Source organism: Rhamphochromis sp. 'chilingali' (assembly GCF_963969265.1).
Source record: "Rhamphochromis sp. 'chilingali' genome assembly, chromosome: 18".
Taxonomy (NCBI): Eukaryota; Metazoa; Chordata; class Actinopteri; order Cichliformes; family Cichlidae; genus Rhamphochromis; species Rhamphochromis sp. 'chilingali'.
The window spans coordinates 19,045,317-19,062,408 of NC_137945.1; the positions used below are offsets into that span (position 1 = coordinate 19,045,317).

A 17,092-nucleotide genomic window follows, 5' to 3' on the forward strand; every position below is an offset into this window, starting at 1 on the left:
CAACTTCACAACAAAAGAAAAATCATCAGCTAGATTCACTCCAAATCAACCATCAGCTGCACAACACACAACATAATCCTAATGTCTTATTAGCTATGAGTTTAATTACCAGGTCTGTGCTCTTCACTCATTTAGGCCACAGATCTATTTTATTCAATTTTCCTTTTCCCTTCATCATAAAACATGTGACATGCTGTCATGCACTTCACAAAACAGTCTGTTCTGACGTATTCAGAGTTGTGTATCTAAATACAGGATTCACTCGCACATCAAAGCAGGAAACTCAGTGTTTTAGAGTCTCCACTCAACACACAACAACTCCAACACATCTCATTCACTCGTGCTAGAATTCAGTCACCTTTCATTAATCTAAAACCGATCACTAATTTGCATATCAACTATTAACCCACTAAGTTGACAGGACGACAGAAAAGCATGTTCAAAATAGTATCACAAAAGACAATTTCCCTCATACAGTAAATTACATGTGCTGCCTCAATCAAGCAGGAAGCTTCTCCCAATTTACCATTTTAACAACTAAATTTATTGTCTGATCACTGGTTGGTCAAACCAGGATCTTTTTTCCCACAAAAGTTAAACTGTTGTCCTGCAACCTGGAGAGTCAATTTTTTGCATTGGATAAATTCAGTATTTAATAACAAGTGTCTGCTAAATTGACACTATTTTAACACTGATGAAAGATAACAAGCTAATTTTCATTACATGTGTTTGTGTTATTAGGCAGGTCTAATGCATGTCTGTGGAGCTGCATCTCCAGCAGAGCATGTTCTTAAAGCTGCCTTTCCTACACACTTCTCTGCTATTATTTAATCATTTCTTAACTAATGTGCTATGAGTCTTCATGAGTCATTTTGTGTTTGGAATTGTTAGTAGGGTTAATGCATGTTCTGCTTGTGTGTGTGTGATTTTGTATATGTTTCTATTTTCGCAATGTTTCAGACTCCGTCTCAATTTTCCAACTTAAGCAGTCAGTTTTGTTTTTCCCCAGGTTTGCTAACCCAAATTTTGATTTCCCACATTAAATAATTCCTATGTGTTCTCACCTAGTCTTCTCACTCTGTTGTCCTCTCCCACTTCAACAGTCCAACAGCCGGCAGTTCTCCTTCAGCTTTGTCCTGTGTCCCACTGTCTCTTCTTGCCATTTTACTCCACAGGTGGCAAATGTCAAACTCCAACTGTTCAGTTCTCCTCAAACGTTTTCTTCACATGCACAGTGAAGTCACAGCCACTTTCACTATTGTCCTCTGATGCGGTTGACTTCGTGCTAGTGGCCGAAGTGCTGCTGCTGCTGCCTTCCTGGGCGACTTCTTAGCAGCTGCTGCCGGTTTCTTGGCTTTGGCCGCGGCGGGCGTCTTAGCTTTGGTCTCAGTAACCCTGTTCATCTTGAAGGATCCGGAGGCCCCGGTGCCCTTGGTCTGCACCAGAGTGCCCTTCGCCACCAGACTCTTGATGGCGGTCTTGACACGGGCCTTGTTCTTGTCCACATCGTAGCCTCCGGCAGCCAGAGCCTTCTTGAGAGCGGCCACGGCTTTCACAATCAGCTCGCCCACGCTGAGGCCGACCTTCTTGGGCTTGGAAGTCATCGTCTTCTTCTTCTTGGCCTGAACCTCGGCGCAGGGCGTGTTTATGATGGAGCCTTTCCCACCACAGCGCTGGCACGTTGAACGCAACATGAAGGGTCCATTTCTTTCATGTCGCTAGCCAGCATGCTAGCTGCATGTGGCTTGCCCGAGTCACTCAGTCCTTTTTGAGCATTTCAACATGCTGCCACCGCCATCTTGCTCGCCCCTCCGTGGAATTCATCCAATCAGACAGGAAGATGGGTTTGCTTTCTTCTGCTGCTGTTTATCCACATTGCTGCTGCTTTGCTGGGACTTTTTGTGCTCAGGACTTGCTGCTGTCTCTTTATCATGGAGCTGCATTCCTTATCTTCAGGGAGGAGTGAGCTCGCTTGTGAGGTTGAGAAACACATGGCACTGTAAATAAGTCAGCCAGAAACTTGGCCTGCATGTTTCCAATGATGTTAAACTATAACTTTCTTCCGACCGCTGCATGTGGAAAATTGATTCAGGTCTGCTTTTCACCTGAAAGTGACAAACTAAGACATTTCATTATTATCATCACTGCTTAATCAACACATATCTCTCTCTCTCTCTCGCTCTGTGTTTTTGTGAACAGTCCTTTCTTAAAAGCAGAAAATGAAATTATAGTTGTTTTTTTTGGTTGATCAACACAAAACCTTTTTCCTATGATTATTTTTTTCTACAATATAAATTCTCCCTCTTATTCACTCTTTTTTTTTTATTTTTTTTATTTACAATAGCTGGTGACCTGCAAAATCACCGCTATCACTCACAATCAAAGGCAATTACTCTTGCACAGTGCACAAAAACACTGTGATGTCAGACACATTCACACTCACTTCGTCATCTGCAAAAATAAATCACATGGCTGATGATATGTGCCATGGTGATCCGTAAATATGATCACCAGTTTATTTAACTATTTTTCAACCCAACAAACAAATAATCAAAAACATGATGCTGATGTTATGAACACTCTACACACAAGTCAAGATGCAGGAAAACTGCTCATGGAAACGTTGCACACTCCAGTTATCACAGTTATCATAGCGCTGTTTCCCTCTCTTAGAGTAGTTCTCAGACAGCTCTCGATCTGATAATGTGTAGCCTGCTCATCAGCTCAGAAGAAAAAAAAAAAACTGCAACGCAACATCACACAGTAGTTGCTCTGCCCACAGTGGCAAAGTCTTACACTTTCATATTCAACTCAGCTTCTCCATCATGTACTTTTAGATGTTTCATACAGGGTTCAGCATATTAGTTGTTTTCACAGGTGTGCTCTACATCCCAACAATGGTTCATAATAAGACGAAAGTCTTCCACACAGGTCAAGTGCCTCTATGCACTTCATTAGTTGAAATATTTACCTATATCACTTCACCTCACATGTCATCGTACTGAATTTAAGCAACCACAAGCGTAATGTAGATGACTTTTAACAACTATCCACCTCAATTACGTCTATGGTCTGGCACACAGGCTGAAGAGTTAACGTTTTGTGTCAGCAAGGGGTGGGGGGACAGCCACCCACCAGAGCATAGCTGCTGATGTGGGCTGGCCTTCTCCACACGCTCTTCAAGGCTGGTGTGTTTTCTGAAAACTTCTAACATTTTAATCTCTTCCATTTTTAAGCCTGCGATTAACCGCACGGCTCAGGTCCGCGTGAAACCCGCGTGACCGCGCTCGCGTGAACCCGCGCAGCTATGGAGCCGTCGCTCTCTCTCTTTTTTACATAAATACTTTGTGCTGCCAGGAGCAAAGTCCAGCACAAACGTCTGTCTCCCTCCGACTCACTCTTGGTTGCTTAGAAACCCATGATAACAACAACAGTCGGTGTCACAGACCACATGTTCTGCTCCGCACACACTCACACAACAACAACAACAACGACGACGACGACGACGACAACAAAAACAACACAAAATAGGCCTATCGTCCAGCACAATCTGGACCCCGCGGAACTTCTCAACGCCCCACAAAGCGGCGGAGAACTCACCTCTAGCCACACAAAGTAGCGAGGAACCTCTTGCTCCACAAAGTAGCAAGGAACCCGGGTATCGCTACACAAAGTAGCGAACTTCTCAACGCCTCACACAGTGGCGGAGACTGCACAACGACACGGTTATAGAGTCGGCCTCTTCTCAACGCCTCACACAGTGGCGGAGACTGCACAACGACACGGTTATAGAGTCGGCCTCTTCTCAACGCCTCACACAGTGGCGGAGACTGCACAACGACACGGTTATAGAGTCGGCCTCTTTAAACTTACTTGGCGTTGCTTAGAGTGTAATATCAGCCCGAATCCCGCCGACCGTCATTCATCGAGGAGAAAGGACAGACCGCGAATCCACAGGAACTTCCTGGCTGACGTCAGTCTGTCAGCGTGCCTCTCCTCCCCTCGGTGAATGCGATTCCAGGGCTCCGGCATCGAAGGACCAATTAATGTTAGGTTTGTAGCATAAACCTATTCGCTGGAACGTTAAGACAATATAATTACACTGCTAAGCAAGACACAAATAGGCAAAGTTCTTCATGTTACTCGTGCACGGGAGAGAACCGGACAACCGCTTGACTCCAGTTGGTCTCGTCCGTTCTCCCATACACTGTCCTTTTATTGAGGTTACATGAATATGCATAGGTTCATTAACATACGACGTCTACATACAAACAAAGAGTACCTTGCCTGTGTGTGTGTGTGTGTGTGTGTGTGTGTGTGTGTGTGTGGGGACTGCTGATCAAAGGGTCAAACATCCTTGGTCAGGAAGAGGGTAGCCTCCCCCTCACCCTAGATGGTTCATCCTAGATAACACGGTGAGGAAGTCCTGCAGTTCATCTAAACAAAGAGCACTTAGACTAGAACAGACGCAACTACGTTAATCCTACCATAAAATAATAAGACACGGTATGACCTCTCATGCTCCCAAAGTGCTGTCTAATACACACAAAGTTTGCAGACTATCAAGGATCAAAACCTCTACCAATCTACAACTAATTACAAAACTCTAAGCATATATAAGTAAATATTTCTAAGCATAAATGACAATCAACAATACAAATCTAACAACAACCCTTTGAAAAAAAGCTGAAAATCTGCTGTTCGAGCCCATATTAAATGTATGAATTTAAACCCATTGGTCTACATGTGATTCTACTTAACTCTAGACAGACAACACTTGGGAAAAGTAATTGAAATTGTGGAACATCATAGTAGTTTTGAAAATTTGCTTCTGTGACTTTTTTGCCTAACGGTGGGTTCATCCCTAACACGATTAAGTACAAGTTAAGGCTAGGGAGAAATTGTGTCATAATATGTGAAATAAAGCACGAGATAGGACATGTTTGTTAACATTTTGCCTGCCTGTTGCAAAAACCATGTAGGACTGCAAGTTCCAGAAGAGATTGCATTTGCCTCTAATTATACTTTTGCAGTAAGTTAATCAATCAGTTAATTGGTAAGACAAAATTGAAAATTAACATTTTACCGTGATATTAAAAATCTCAGCACCTTCCACTGTTTGACTTCAGATATACAACCTCAAAGTTGGCATAAAGCTTTCTCTCCTCTTTCATTTAGACAAAATTATTATTATAGGCATCAACTGGTGCACTCTGCCCCAGAAAACTGAATTTGTCACACACCAGTGGTACAACTACACAAATCAATGAGTAGGTCAAGACTTTTTCACATCACACAGCTTCTAGACCAACACTGCCTGCAAGGGAGATGAGAAAGCTAATATTGGAGAGTCGTGTAATGTTATGTAACAATTTTTTTCTCCTTTCACAGATAAAATTAAGATGTCAAAATGTATCATTCTTAAATACAGAATTTGATGATAGCTGGTGTAATTATATTTAATTTAGATTATTTTATATAACTGGATTTTTATTGGATTTTACCCTGATTAACTTTTTTAAAGAAAATACATGCTTCTCTGTGACATTTTCCACTGCACTGTCACTGAGTGCAGTGTAACTGCTAACTGAGTGAAATGTACCATGAGCAAACACGGTGGTTAGTCACAATGTGAAAACTGTGCAGGCATGTTTAAGGGTGAGATGATCTTAGCAGTTATGCTTTATCTTTAAACACTGGGTCAAATATAAAAGGTCATCTCTCTCCACTCCACGGAGCTCACCTGGCGTTTCAGCGGAAATGATCTCTGTCCATGCCAGCTTACAGTGGGGCATCACTGAGCACAGGATGAGGGCGGATAACATTTTTACACTTCCACAGTTGGTGAGGAAGTGAAAATTAAAAACCAAAATACATATTTATAACAGTTATAACCTGAATGACCTCAACATGTTATTTCAGCTGACACGACACTTCAGTTTTTCAGTTTCTTTTCATAAAATTTGCAGATTAACTACTTACAATTTGTTATTTTTTAAGGACAAAATGCATCTTTTATTTTACAGCAAGTGATCACTGATTCTGTATCATGTGGACCTTATGATTTACAACTTTATAATTTAAAGATTAACGTCACTAAATAGACCCTGTGCACAAGAAAATGCTAACTTCCTGGTTTGAGACGGGATGTAGGGTTGTACATTTCCGGTAGCTTTACTTTGCGGTCAATCGCTACTGCGAAGATATACTCCAAAATCATGTCCAAAACTCGAAAACAGAAAGATCGTGTTAAGTTACAAAGAGCAGAAGGTGGGAACACTCACCACTGTTGTGTCATAAAAAATCTAATGATCAATTTTGACGTTTAAAGAGTTTAGAGCGATCAGTTGTTTACATCACTCAACACAAGCAGAACTGCATTATTGCAGCAGAAGACACATCGACCACATTCAGAAGCACATCTCTGTATAGTGACTGGTCTTATGATTTAAACAGGCAAATGTTCAGCATTCAAACTACAGGTGAAGAATAGTCAAACCAGATGTTTCCCCGTTATGTGATATCAGCTAGTCAAGTACACACCTACACAGCATGTTAACAAACCCTGAAAAAAAGCCACACAAAAAAATGAATGATTGCTGGTAAGGGTTTCTATACATTAGTATTTACGAAGGGTATGTTGTGACTTACCTTCACAATTACAGTGGTCCCTCGCTATAACGTGGTTCACCTTTCACCTTTCACATTGTGTCCTGCGTCCTGATCGCTGCAGACGATCTCCTCTGTGACGTCTCTCCTGTACAGTACAGAATCGCTGCATCGATCGCCTGCAGTGTGAACGTAGACGATTTGATGCGGCTACGTTCACACTGCAGGCGAAAGCGCATCAAATCAGATTTTTTTGACCCTATGCGACCCATATCCGATCATTACGGAAGAGGATTAGGGCCACTGGAAAAAAAAAAAAAGAATTCTGACTTTAATCTCAGAATTCTGACTTTAATCTCAGAATTCTGACTTTTTTCTCAGAATTCTGACTTTAATCTCAGAATTCTGACTTTTTTCTCAGAATTCTGACTTTAATCTCAGAATTCATTATTTACATTATTATGTAAATAACAAAATAACTTAAAGCAAAAATTGGGAAACGTAAAGTCCGAAGTCTTTATATTAAGGGCCATCAGTCAAACAATATTGTTTGCTCTGGGTCTAAACAGAGCGCGTTGTGTGTGACGTCTTCTTTTGCGCATGCGTGCCGCTTTGAGCGTTCACACTGGAGCGCGTTTGCTGTCGCATTTTATTTGTAGTGTGAACGAGCAGACAAAAAAATCGGATCTGATCAAAAAATCGGAATTGAGCATTAAGACCTGCAGTGTGAACATAGCCATAGTCTATTACCCGATCATCTCACTGAACAACTGAAAACAAAGTGTTCTGCTGTTAAATAGATGTATAAATGATTAGCTGAAAATGAATTGCTGTACACCCACTTTTACTTAACATATTTTACCTTAGCAAAGAAAAGTAGCCACAACAGATTTATATGACAAAACAAATGTCAGGTACTTACATTAGTTTTCTAATAATAACTTCACCACACAACAAGAAATCCACCCTTTTTCTCAGAACAGCTTTCTGCTTCAAGGCTGCTAGCTTGAGGCTGGCTCTGAGCACTGCACAGCTTTAGCATTAGCCACTCTATCTTTGATAGTGTCTTTAAAATCTCCATGTTCAAAAGGATGACAGATTTAAGGTTGTGATTTTGTTTGTTGTTACACACACATTTTACTACGGTGGTCACCCCATAGTTTATTTTGTGTCTTCACTCACAGTGAACAGCTTTCAATGCTAACGAGATGTTAGCATATGGCTATAAATATGCGTGTGACTATTTTCTGCACAACTGTTCGCATGTGGAACCTGCAGAAATCAAATTGGCTCGTGATCTGACATATGTCAGACTGACCCAGTCAGTCACCGGTGAGGGCGGGAAAATGGTCCCTAGTTGGTCGATTGTTGCGTCTCTTCAGTAAATACAGAAACAAATTTTCGTCCAATTATAAGTATTAAGTGTTTTGTTTAATATCTTACTCTTTTTTGCATGACGAAATATTTTGATGTCATGTGGATATTAAATTTTTTATCTTTTAAATATAGCATATTTCCTCAAAAATAATATTATTAGCTAATGACATCTCCCTTACCTTTCAAAATACATGTAAGCTGTGATTCTTGCATCATTCCCCATACAGTATATCAATCTAAAATAACCCCCTTTTTAGGCGGTGGTATGACATTGGTGACTCTTACTCCTGCGCTGGTGTTATTACCCGCAGAGTGCCAGTCCACAGTGTCCGTGGCACCCCCCCCCTTCAACGTGGCTAATGAGGTCAAATGACGAATTACACAGTCGGTTAAACAAAGGGGCTCGGGACTTCATCCACAGAACAGATTGCAGAGGGTATGTTAGTGCAAATGCTGTGAAACAGCAAGCCATTGCTTGCTTCATGCTTGAGTGTATGGGAAGAATGAAGGAATGAAAGGCATGTGGAGGAAACACTGAAAAAGAATTTGCTGAAAAGTGGTTAAAATAAAGGACTACACGCAGATGTAATTCCTCTCAATCCTGTAACTAGAGCAGAAATCTGCAGACCAGGCGTAGCAATTCAGCAGACATTTAGGTTCATAGACAGTACAGCTGCCCCTCTTGGGCTGAGATTAATTGCTGGATGGATAAAGCTACAGTGATTGACAGATGAGGAGAAACACTGAAGGGACTGAGAGAGATGAATGTGGAGCAGTTCGGAGGGAAATTAGTGCTGAGTGTTTAAAGTTTCTCAGATTATGGTTCGCTGGAACCAAATGTTTGGAGTTCATCATGCAAAATATGATTGAAGGTCATTAGAAGTTATCAATTAACACAATCAGTGGATGAGTTGTAGTCATTGTAGGTGGGGTTTTTATTTCCTGTCCTACTGACGCTGTTAACCCCCAAATACGTATCCTGAGAGTGATGCTAGGAGTGTGCGCTGCACAATATTGTGTCCGGTGTCCTTATATTTTAAAATATTCACCCCAAGGGCAGGTAGCTCACGTTGCATCCATCTTTAAATCTAATAGTGTGCCAAGGTAACAAATCATGTTTGACCCCGAATGTTCTATAAACAGCATCATGTATGCGCTGTGAAGCAAAATAAGAACAAAGTCAGGCATCAATTGCACTCAATTTTACAGCTTTGTTGAATGGATTACAGCCTTGGCATCGACTCGTCACCTCTAAGACTGTCAGGTATTTTTATTTGGTAAAATTTATGTTACCTTCATAAAACACTTTTGGTAATTTCCAAACTTTTCTGTAATAGTTAGTGCACCAGTATGAACAAGCTCTTTGACCAAAATGATATTTTTAATGCTAAAGTGTAGTTATTGTTGTTATCCATGAATTTTCAAATTTACTGTTTTACAAAAGAGCAGGAAAAAATTGCAAAGCACGTCATTATTTTTTGATTACGATGCCAAATTACAGTTATTTACTCCCATTCCTGAACAGAAAAATTTGTCTTAGTCATTGAATGTTATGATTAATTAATGTCTGACTTCTCCGACCTGTTTGACGACTCAAATTTGGGTAAAAGGATATGAAGTCAGTTTGCTGATAAACAGATAAAAAGTGCAGAAAAACAAAAAAAAAGTCTTATTTCTTTACAAATTCAGCAACATGAAAACAAAGATTCCTTGAAACCTTACTTACTGACTGTTAAAGAGAAAATGATTCATTGGTTAATCCAGAAAATCGGCATCAGATTAACATTTAATGAAACTTATTTACAGGATAACTTTAAATCTCCTCTATATTAGAATTTATCTTCTGCAAAAGTGGTGAGTGTTATTCGTTTCTCCCGTTTTGTTTGTGTTGTATGTCAAATATAATTTGCCTTCAATCTGATTTTTCACACCGCACCCTGTTTGCATAACTCAAGATGCTCTTTTTCTTTTTTTTTGACGAAGAGCCCAGGACCTAAAATGACATGCTGTATTGCCAACAAACATAAAACCACGAGTAGTTTATGGGTTATCATCTCATGGAATTATTTTCTTACTAGCTCCAGGTGCAGGGCCAGGATAAAGGCAGCCTATCGCCAGAGACCCAGACAGCTAATGTAGCATAAAGAGCAGCTCAAAATTTGCCCGTGGACGGAGCAACCCTTTCTTGTAACTGGGTCTTGCTTAATGAACTACAAGGCGCCTCAAATGACAAATAAATTGTGTTTTTTTTAAGCCAACACGCTGCTCAATGCATCACTAATAAGGTTAATTTGAGTCCCAGTGGGCAAGAGGCATTAGCCTAAGTGTTTATCCGCTTTAGCACTGTCCCCTGTTAGAATGACAAAAAGAAAGTGTGCTGGCAGTGTCATTATAATGACAGTAAGTAGAAGGTGAATGCCTAATTTGCACATGAGGTCTGAGCCAAATGAACATGAAGCAATCGTGAATTACTCTCTGTTTTGCGTATGCAGCAGAGTAATATACTTGTTGTGAGTGCATTTTTGCATGTTTTAAATGAAACTCATGCGCCTTGATGGGGTTTTTTTGTTTTGTTTTTGGGGGGTTGAGGGCACAGACTGTAGGAGTTAAATTGCCTCTAGACAATGAGCAATCGTGAAATTTAACTGAAGATGAAACAGCAAACAGAGCAGAACATGTGTAATGAACGACTTCATTGAACTGGCTGATTAGTTATGTGCGTGCTGTTAGTAAAATGTATAGTTCCAGACCTGAATGTTCCCAATTCCCCAAACTGATTACAATTACAAATGTAGGTAAAGCCGACACAGCGCAATACTTATCTTCAGCCAAATGATAGACTTCCTTAATTAAAAATGGCAGACTTTGAGACTGCTGTTGAATGAATTATTTCTCTGATATTCTCCCACTGCCTCTGTGCTACTGAGTCAAAGAGGCGGTTTATGTAGCTAAACTGGAGGCTGCTGTTAAATTCGCTAAGGCTACTCTTGCATACAGTAGGCTAGATAAGCCTCATTTGAATAATACCCATGTAGCTCTGCTGCTTTATCTCCGAGTTTACCCATCAGAAATGTGTGCCGTTGTGTTTATGAAGTTGTCAGATGGCACAGCATCACTGCTGATCAATAACAAGCTTTGGGCACTGCATTGTATGATATTATTGACATCCCTTCAGACTCGAAGATCTATAATAAGCTTTGCCTTTGCTGAGAAATTGACATTTTAAAAAATTTTTCAGCATTTTTGTGTGTTTGTGAGATTTTGGAGGGAGCAGAGCGAGCTACACTGTGTAGCGGGTTACAAGTTTCATGGGAGTTTTTTGTACAGTAGCAAGAAAGTGAGTGGCTAAGCTTTGGTTCGTGTGTGGGGGTCCAAATCCCAAGTCCATTAAATCACTCTATAACAGATTAGCGGGAGCCTATTAGTTGAAAAGAGTTGTGAGATTTTCCACTCCCACATGTATTCTTGAAGTCAGCGTGGCACCTTCAGAGTCTACATTACCTGCTATAAAACCAAACAGTTTTAGAGTGAAGAGTAACAAGCCAATCTCTGGAACAGGATGTAATTAAGAGAAGGACGTTGGAGGCGATAGTGAATCTTTATCTTACAAATCTCAGGTGGGTTTGTGACCTAGAAAGACACACAGAGGAAGAGGGAGACAGGAAAGGAAACAAAGTTGTACAGGAGTATGTCATGCTGCAAAAGATGAGACATAAATGTCCACTATCGCGAACAGTTCTGTTGAAGCTGATCGCAGTTGCGGGGCAAATGCAAACCAGTAACAATAACAAATGCACAGAGAAACCGAGTCCAAGTTTGCCACTGCAGTAGGAGTATCTGAAGATGGATATTGTCTGATGGGAGCCAAAAACTATTTTGGGAGCCTGAGCCCCTGAGTTGTCCCTGGGCACCCTCTGATCAGCTTTGTCATCAGGTGTGAGAGTGACTACACAGTCAGTAGAAGAGTGCAGATGCATCCTGACACTCACACTACAGGAAAGTCGCTGGCACGGTTTTAGAAAAAAAGAAAGAAAAGTGGAGTTTTCTCTGTGTCCTCTTATCGCTCCAATTTCTGTAGAAACTGGAAACATGAAGTGCAGAATTTCTAAAGATGCCATCCTTGGTCACTTGTTTGTGGATGACAGGTGTGTTGTTGTTCTATATAAACTACGTTAGCCTACTTATGCATTTTAGGATAGCTCCCAAACACAGCAGAAACAAATGGGTGGATTCTTAATCTGATAAAAGAAGGCGATGTGCATTTTTTTCGACCATTGAAATATGACTTGAGATTCCTTTATGCTTAACAGTGCATTTTCCGTTTGTTTAACCTCGCTCCTTCGCGTTCCTCGACTGTTTATTTCATTTCCAATCCCCTTTGCCTTTTCTGCTTACCTTTCCCTTTTTATGTTGCGCGGTGGATCTAGTGAAAATGAATTCTGCAGCGCGTGCTTTATTGTTCAAACACGTGCGCGTGTCGTGTGTGTGATGAAGTCGTGTCCTGGAGAACTTTTCGATGCGTGCGTCAAAAGTACGTGAGGACTGTGGCGCATTGGACGGCCGTAGTCGGTGGTGAATGAACGGGAGGAGGAAGAAGATCTTACATTAGCTCCTGCCGGCTGCGGGGACTCAGGCAGTTGACAGAAACCCAGGCAGAGGGACTCAGTGAGAACAACACTGACAGCTTTTTTGGGGAAACACGGGGCGACAAATGAAAGCCAAACAAAAAATCAATTAATTATTATTATTTTTTGTATCTGTTTGGCAACCTCTTGTTTTCCAGAAGATTTTTACGCAGCGCAAAAGAGTACAGAAAACGCCGCAGAGATGAGTGTTGCGTGGTTTTACGTGCTCTTGAAGGATCATCTCTCTTGATAAAGGGACCAAAGCGGACAAAACAAGGTTGCCCGTGATATTTTCTAAAAGAAGATTGCAAAGGTGGAGCGATTAGAGAAGGGCTGATGAAGGGACTATTAATCCTTTCAGTGCATCAAACGTGCCAAGGGGTACTAGAAACGTTTGGATGGAAATCGGGCGAGTGTTTGGAACTGTTTTTGGTTTTATATGAAACTGGTGATTAGTAGTTGTTGTGACACATCTGGAAGGATTTTTTTCTCTCTCTGAGATTTTAATAAGGAGTAAAATTTCGCTTTTTTTTTAACCCACCACCGAAAGGTTTGATAACATGAGCGATATCTCTGCGTGAATACTCAGAAACTTACATCTCTATCTTTTTTCTCTCTTCAAGTATTCCTAATCTAAATGGAATTAGTTGAGCCTAAAGCCGTTTGTGAAAGGAACAGACATGCTACATGGGCACAGCTTCCATCACGGTAAGACATCCGTATTCACCAACTGAAGCACACTTGCTGAAAAGCTCTTAATGTTTGTCCTACCCAAGCGCAAAAGCGGCATGATAATCTTTTAATCAGTTTAGACGGACTGTAAATATCAGAGCAACAGATCGAAATCAACATAGGAACAAAATGGTGATTCAGTAGGGATAAACAAATATGAGATGAAAAACGGATGCACCGCATCCTGCAACCTGTAAACTCACAGTGAAGGTCACAGTCTTAAGTTTTTTTTTAACCTCCAGTTTTATTTATGGCAGGAAATAGTCATATTGAGATTGTTGCAGTTTGTGATGTGGGCCTATCGTTTAAAAAAATATATAATTTTGAAGCCTTTGGCTAAAAGGGGCTTTATATAGGTGTAGTCTTTGTTGGAAGAGACTTTTAGTAGCAGCCTGTAGGTTATGTTCTTACGTGACCTATAGGTTGCGTGATCTATACTATTATTATTATTATTATTATTATTATTATTATTATTATTATTATTATTGGAGGTATTGTGTGTTTTTTTAATTCCTTTAGGTCGGGACCAGGTTGTTACATTACGTACATAAATACAGTATTAATACCTTTGTTCCAACCTAAATGAAAAAAACAAACAAAACAAAGACAAAAACTAGTGTAATTAAAAAAAAAAAAAACACCCCCCAAAAAAACCCCAATATGAATTCATCTTTCTTTCCTTACAGTTGTTGCAAGTCTACTCATACTTGGGTTGTGTGGGGCAACAAAGAAGGATACAGCAGGTAATAGCCATCACCAGCTTGTCTTTTTGGTGTCCAAATGTCCTCTGTTCAAATTTATATGTATATGCTTAACACTATCAAATACATAATGTATGTGTGTGTATATTTCAGTGAAAAACAATTCTGGAGTGAAGCCTGCAGGTCAGTGTGGAACGTGGGTAAAGGAAGCAGAAGGAGGGCTCTTCACTTCTCCCAATTACCCAAACAAATACCCCCCAGACACAGAGTGTGTTTACATCCTTGAAGGTAAATCATCTCTTTAAACACAGCAGTAGTGAAGAAAAAAAGCCAACGCGATCTAGCTGTTTATTCTCAACTAAAGCACTACTGAGGCTATCCTCAGTGAGTGATGATACACATTGGACTGATTGGCAAGCCTAGAAAGCCTTTTTTAAATATAAAAACATGTTTTTTGTGTGTCAGTGCACATAGCCTCATTAATGTAGTACCAAAGTGAATGTGGAAATAACATCTCTCGTTATTTAGAGATGACTTGACTAACAGCCAGAATTTGAGTTGAGCGCTGATAATGAAAGAAGCTGAATGTTCATCGATGAAAGCATGACTAATAGTTTACGCCATTCTTTGTGCTAGGTAGTAATTATTTCCATTGTGTCTTGCAGCTCCCCCAAGGCAGTGTATCGACCTACACTTTGACGAGAATTATTCAATCGAGTCCTCTTGGGAATGTAAATTTGACAACATTGAGGTACGAGATGGACCGTTTGGCTTCTCCCCGATTCTCGGACGGTACTGCGGTCAGCACAGCCCGCCTGACATCAGGAGTAGCGGCAGATATCTGTGGATAAAATTTGTTACGGATGGTGAACTGGAAGCAGTGGGATTTTCGGCAAGTTACAACTTTACTGCAGGTATGATTGTTTTTGTAGCTTTTTAGGCTTTTTTTTAGACTTCCTTTATAAGCATATTCAGAGTTTATAGCTCTAACAGCAGGTTCCCAAGTGAATAACGAACATCATCTGGGGAGCTCGGCCTTGATATTTGTGGAAGCCTCTTAGAGTGTTATTGATTGTCTGTCTGCACACGCTCACTGTTACCATTGGCATTATGCTGTCATTGGCTGGGACACTCTTGTGACTGGTTGGCTCGCTCTTGTTTTTCTCTCTATATGTGTAGAGACATGGAACGGTTTCATCAACACTGATTCACAGGGAGAAGCTAACCTATCTGTAGTGTCGAACACAAACCTTGGCGTTTTTTAATTTACCTCATCTTTGGTCGTGATAGCATTACTGAAGCAGCATGAGGATTGGTGACAAAGAATCAGGGCATAAGAATGATTTAATATTCACTCACCCACACTTGACTGGGTTTAATAACACTGTCAACTTTTTTTTTTTAGTGAGTCAAAGGCTTGAAAGACATAGTGCCAGGAAATGCATAGAGTATGCCAATTTGTCTCCAAACCTTCTGGGGCATTTTACCATCGGATATTTGAGCGTGTCACTGTTTAAATAATGAACACATGCAGTACATGAACCTTTCATCTGAAAAACACGCTATTAGCTGCAGGCAGTTGAAAAGAAAGCTATTGGGGTGAAAAGGGAGAGAGCTGCAGATTTATCTCCGATTGCTTTGTGGAAATCCGAATGGTGAAGCTGTTCATAGGAAATTGCGGGTTTCTACTGTATATTGACAAAGCAGCCTGGGGATAAACCCAACTTTTACCTCAGGGAAGGGTTTCAATTTCATGCTGTTCATACTGACTCCTCTTCACCTCAGCGCACACTGCAGTACCATAGCCTTGCCCATCGTGTCATTCTGTTCTGTTGGCTTTGGTTTATCTGAGTAGGAGCACACCATTAAGCTCGCTCATTAACACAAAGATTCTTTTGTATTTATGTTCGATTAGCTTTACCAATATTCTTCAAAGGCAGATGTCAACTCTTGACCAAAATTAATAATTATATATGAGATAAGCACTGTTTCCAAAATGTTAAAGGTGATCATAAAATGTCAAAATAGTAGCATTTTCTGAGTTTTTACCCTGACTAAGTCTGCATAGCTTTGTTTCCTAATGGGTGTGAATAAGAATTCACATGCGGTAATTGCAATTAACATCTGTACTGTAATTTTTCAAAATTGCTCTGAAAAAGAGTTGCACATAAAGGATGTTTTTTTCATCCCTGATAGTTAAAGACCCCTCTTTTTTCCCAGCGGTGTGTAATTCAAGTATTGTTTCTCCTTCCTGCTTCTCTTGGGAGTCCTATTGAAAATTTGCTTAGAGAACAGTGAAAAGCTTTGCCTCTTGACTTGATAGGACATATCTGAGGCATATGATTTCCATAATTAATGAAGATAAAAGTCTTGAATTCACTCGACTCGATACTCTGAAATATGGCAGTGTGAATAGTGTCTCACATCTGCAGCTGCTCTGCTAACCATGCTAATTTACACAGCCCTCCTCTCATGAATGGAAGCAAAAGAAAAAAAGATGTGGCAACAAAGCTGACATGAATCATCTCCTCTCACTCTCTTTCCTCAGTCATTTTAGCAGCTGCCAGATAAAGAAAAAATTGTGCCTCTCCTTCACATTCTGCTACTGTCCTTTCAGAGCTCTTGATGACTAATTCGGTTAATACAGCAGCCAGTGAATGAATAACCAATGACTGGAATCTCCAGTATCTAATGTCCTATCATAGATCTTGAGGTACTTGAAGTCTGAAGGTGCTATGTATTAAATTTTTATATTTATATAAGAGATTTAGCAGACAGTAGAGATCCAAATATAATAGTCTTTGATGCACTTAATGTTCCTGTTGATGTGACTCACAATTTAGTTGTCAAACACGTTACACCAAGATTCTTCATACTCAGTGTATTGTGTCACAGAACTTGTACAGCATTCTTTTTTCCCCTCTTCAAACTGTGCTGTAACTTGTTTTTTGCAAAGAAATCAAAGTTACGTTGGGATTTGACAGATATTTTGGAGGTATATGTACAGTAGCTTCCGACTCAATTACTTACAGTCACTCAGACACATTT

At 40.3% G+C, this 17,092-nt stretch overlaps 2 protein-coding genes across 3 annotated transcripts in view; one reads left to right on the plus strand and one right to left on the minus strand.

Annotated features, from left to right (window-relative positions):
• Positions 1-895: 895 nt before the first annotated feature.
• On the minus strand, positions 896-4,665 carry LOC308385426 (histone H1-like). The gene has a single exon (XM_080864299.1). It carries the CDS (start codon positions 1,692-1,694, stop codon positions 1,224-1,226), a length of 471 nt encoding a protein of 156 aa, XP_080720425.1. The 5' UTR covers positions 1,695-4,665; the 3' UTR covers positions 896-1,223.
• Positions 4,666-12,633: 7,968 nt separating this feature from the next.
• Positions 12,634-17,092, plus strand: part of neto1l (neuropilin (NRP) and tolloid (TLL)-like 1, like) — an 80,945-nt gene continuing 76,486 nt past the window's right edge. For both annotated transcript variants that reach the window (XM_080864926.1, XM_080864925.1), the window contains exons 1-4: positions 12,634-13,319; positions 14,030-14,086; positions 14,198-14,332; positions 14,710-14,958. In XM_080864926.1, coding sequence (XP_080721052.1) covers positions 13,292-13,319; positions 14,030-14,086; positions 14,198-14,332; positions 14,710-14,958 — 469 coding nt within the window. In that variant the 5' untranslated portion in view covers positions 12,634-13,291. The remainder of the gene's footprint in view (positions 13,320-14,029; positions 14,087-14,197; positions 14,333-14,709; positions 14,959-17,092) is intronic.

Bases quoted from the DNA above. Each gene is read 5' to 3' on its own strand.
- LOC308385426 (XM_080864299.1), bottom strand. From the start codon at position 1,694: ATGTTGCGTTCAACGTGCCAGCGCTGTGGTGGGAAAGGCTCCATCATA.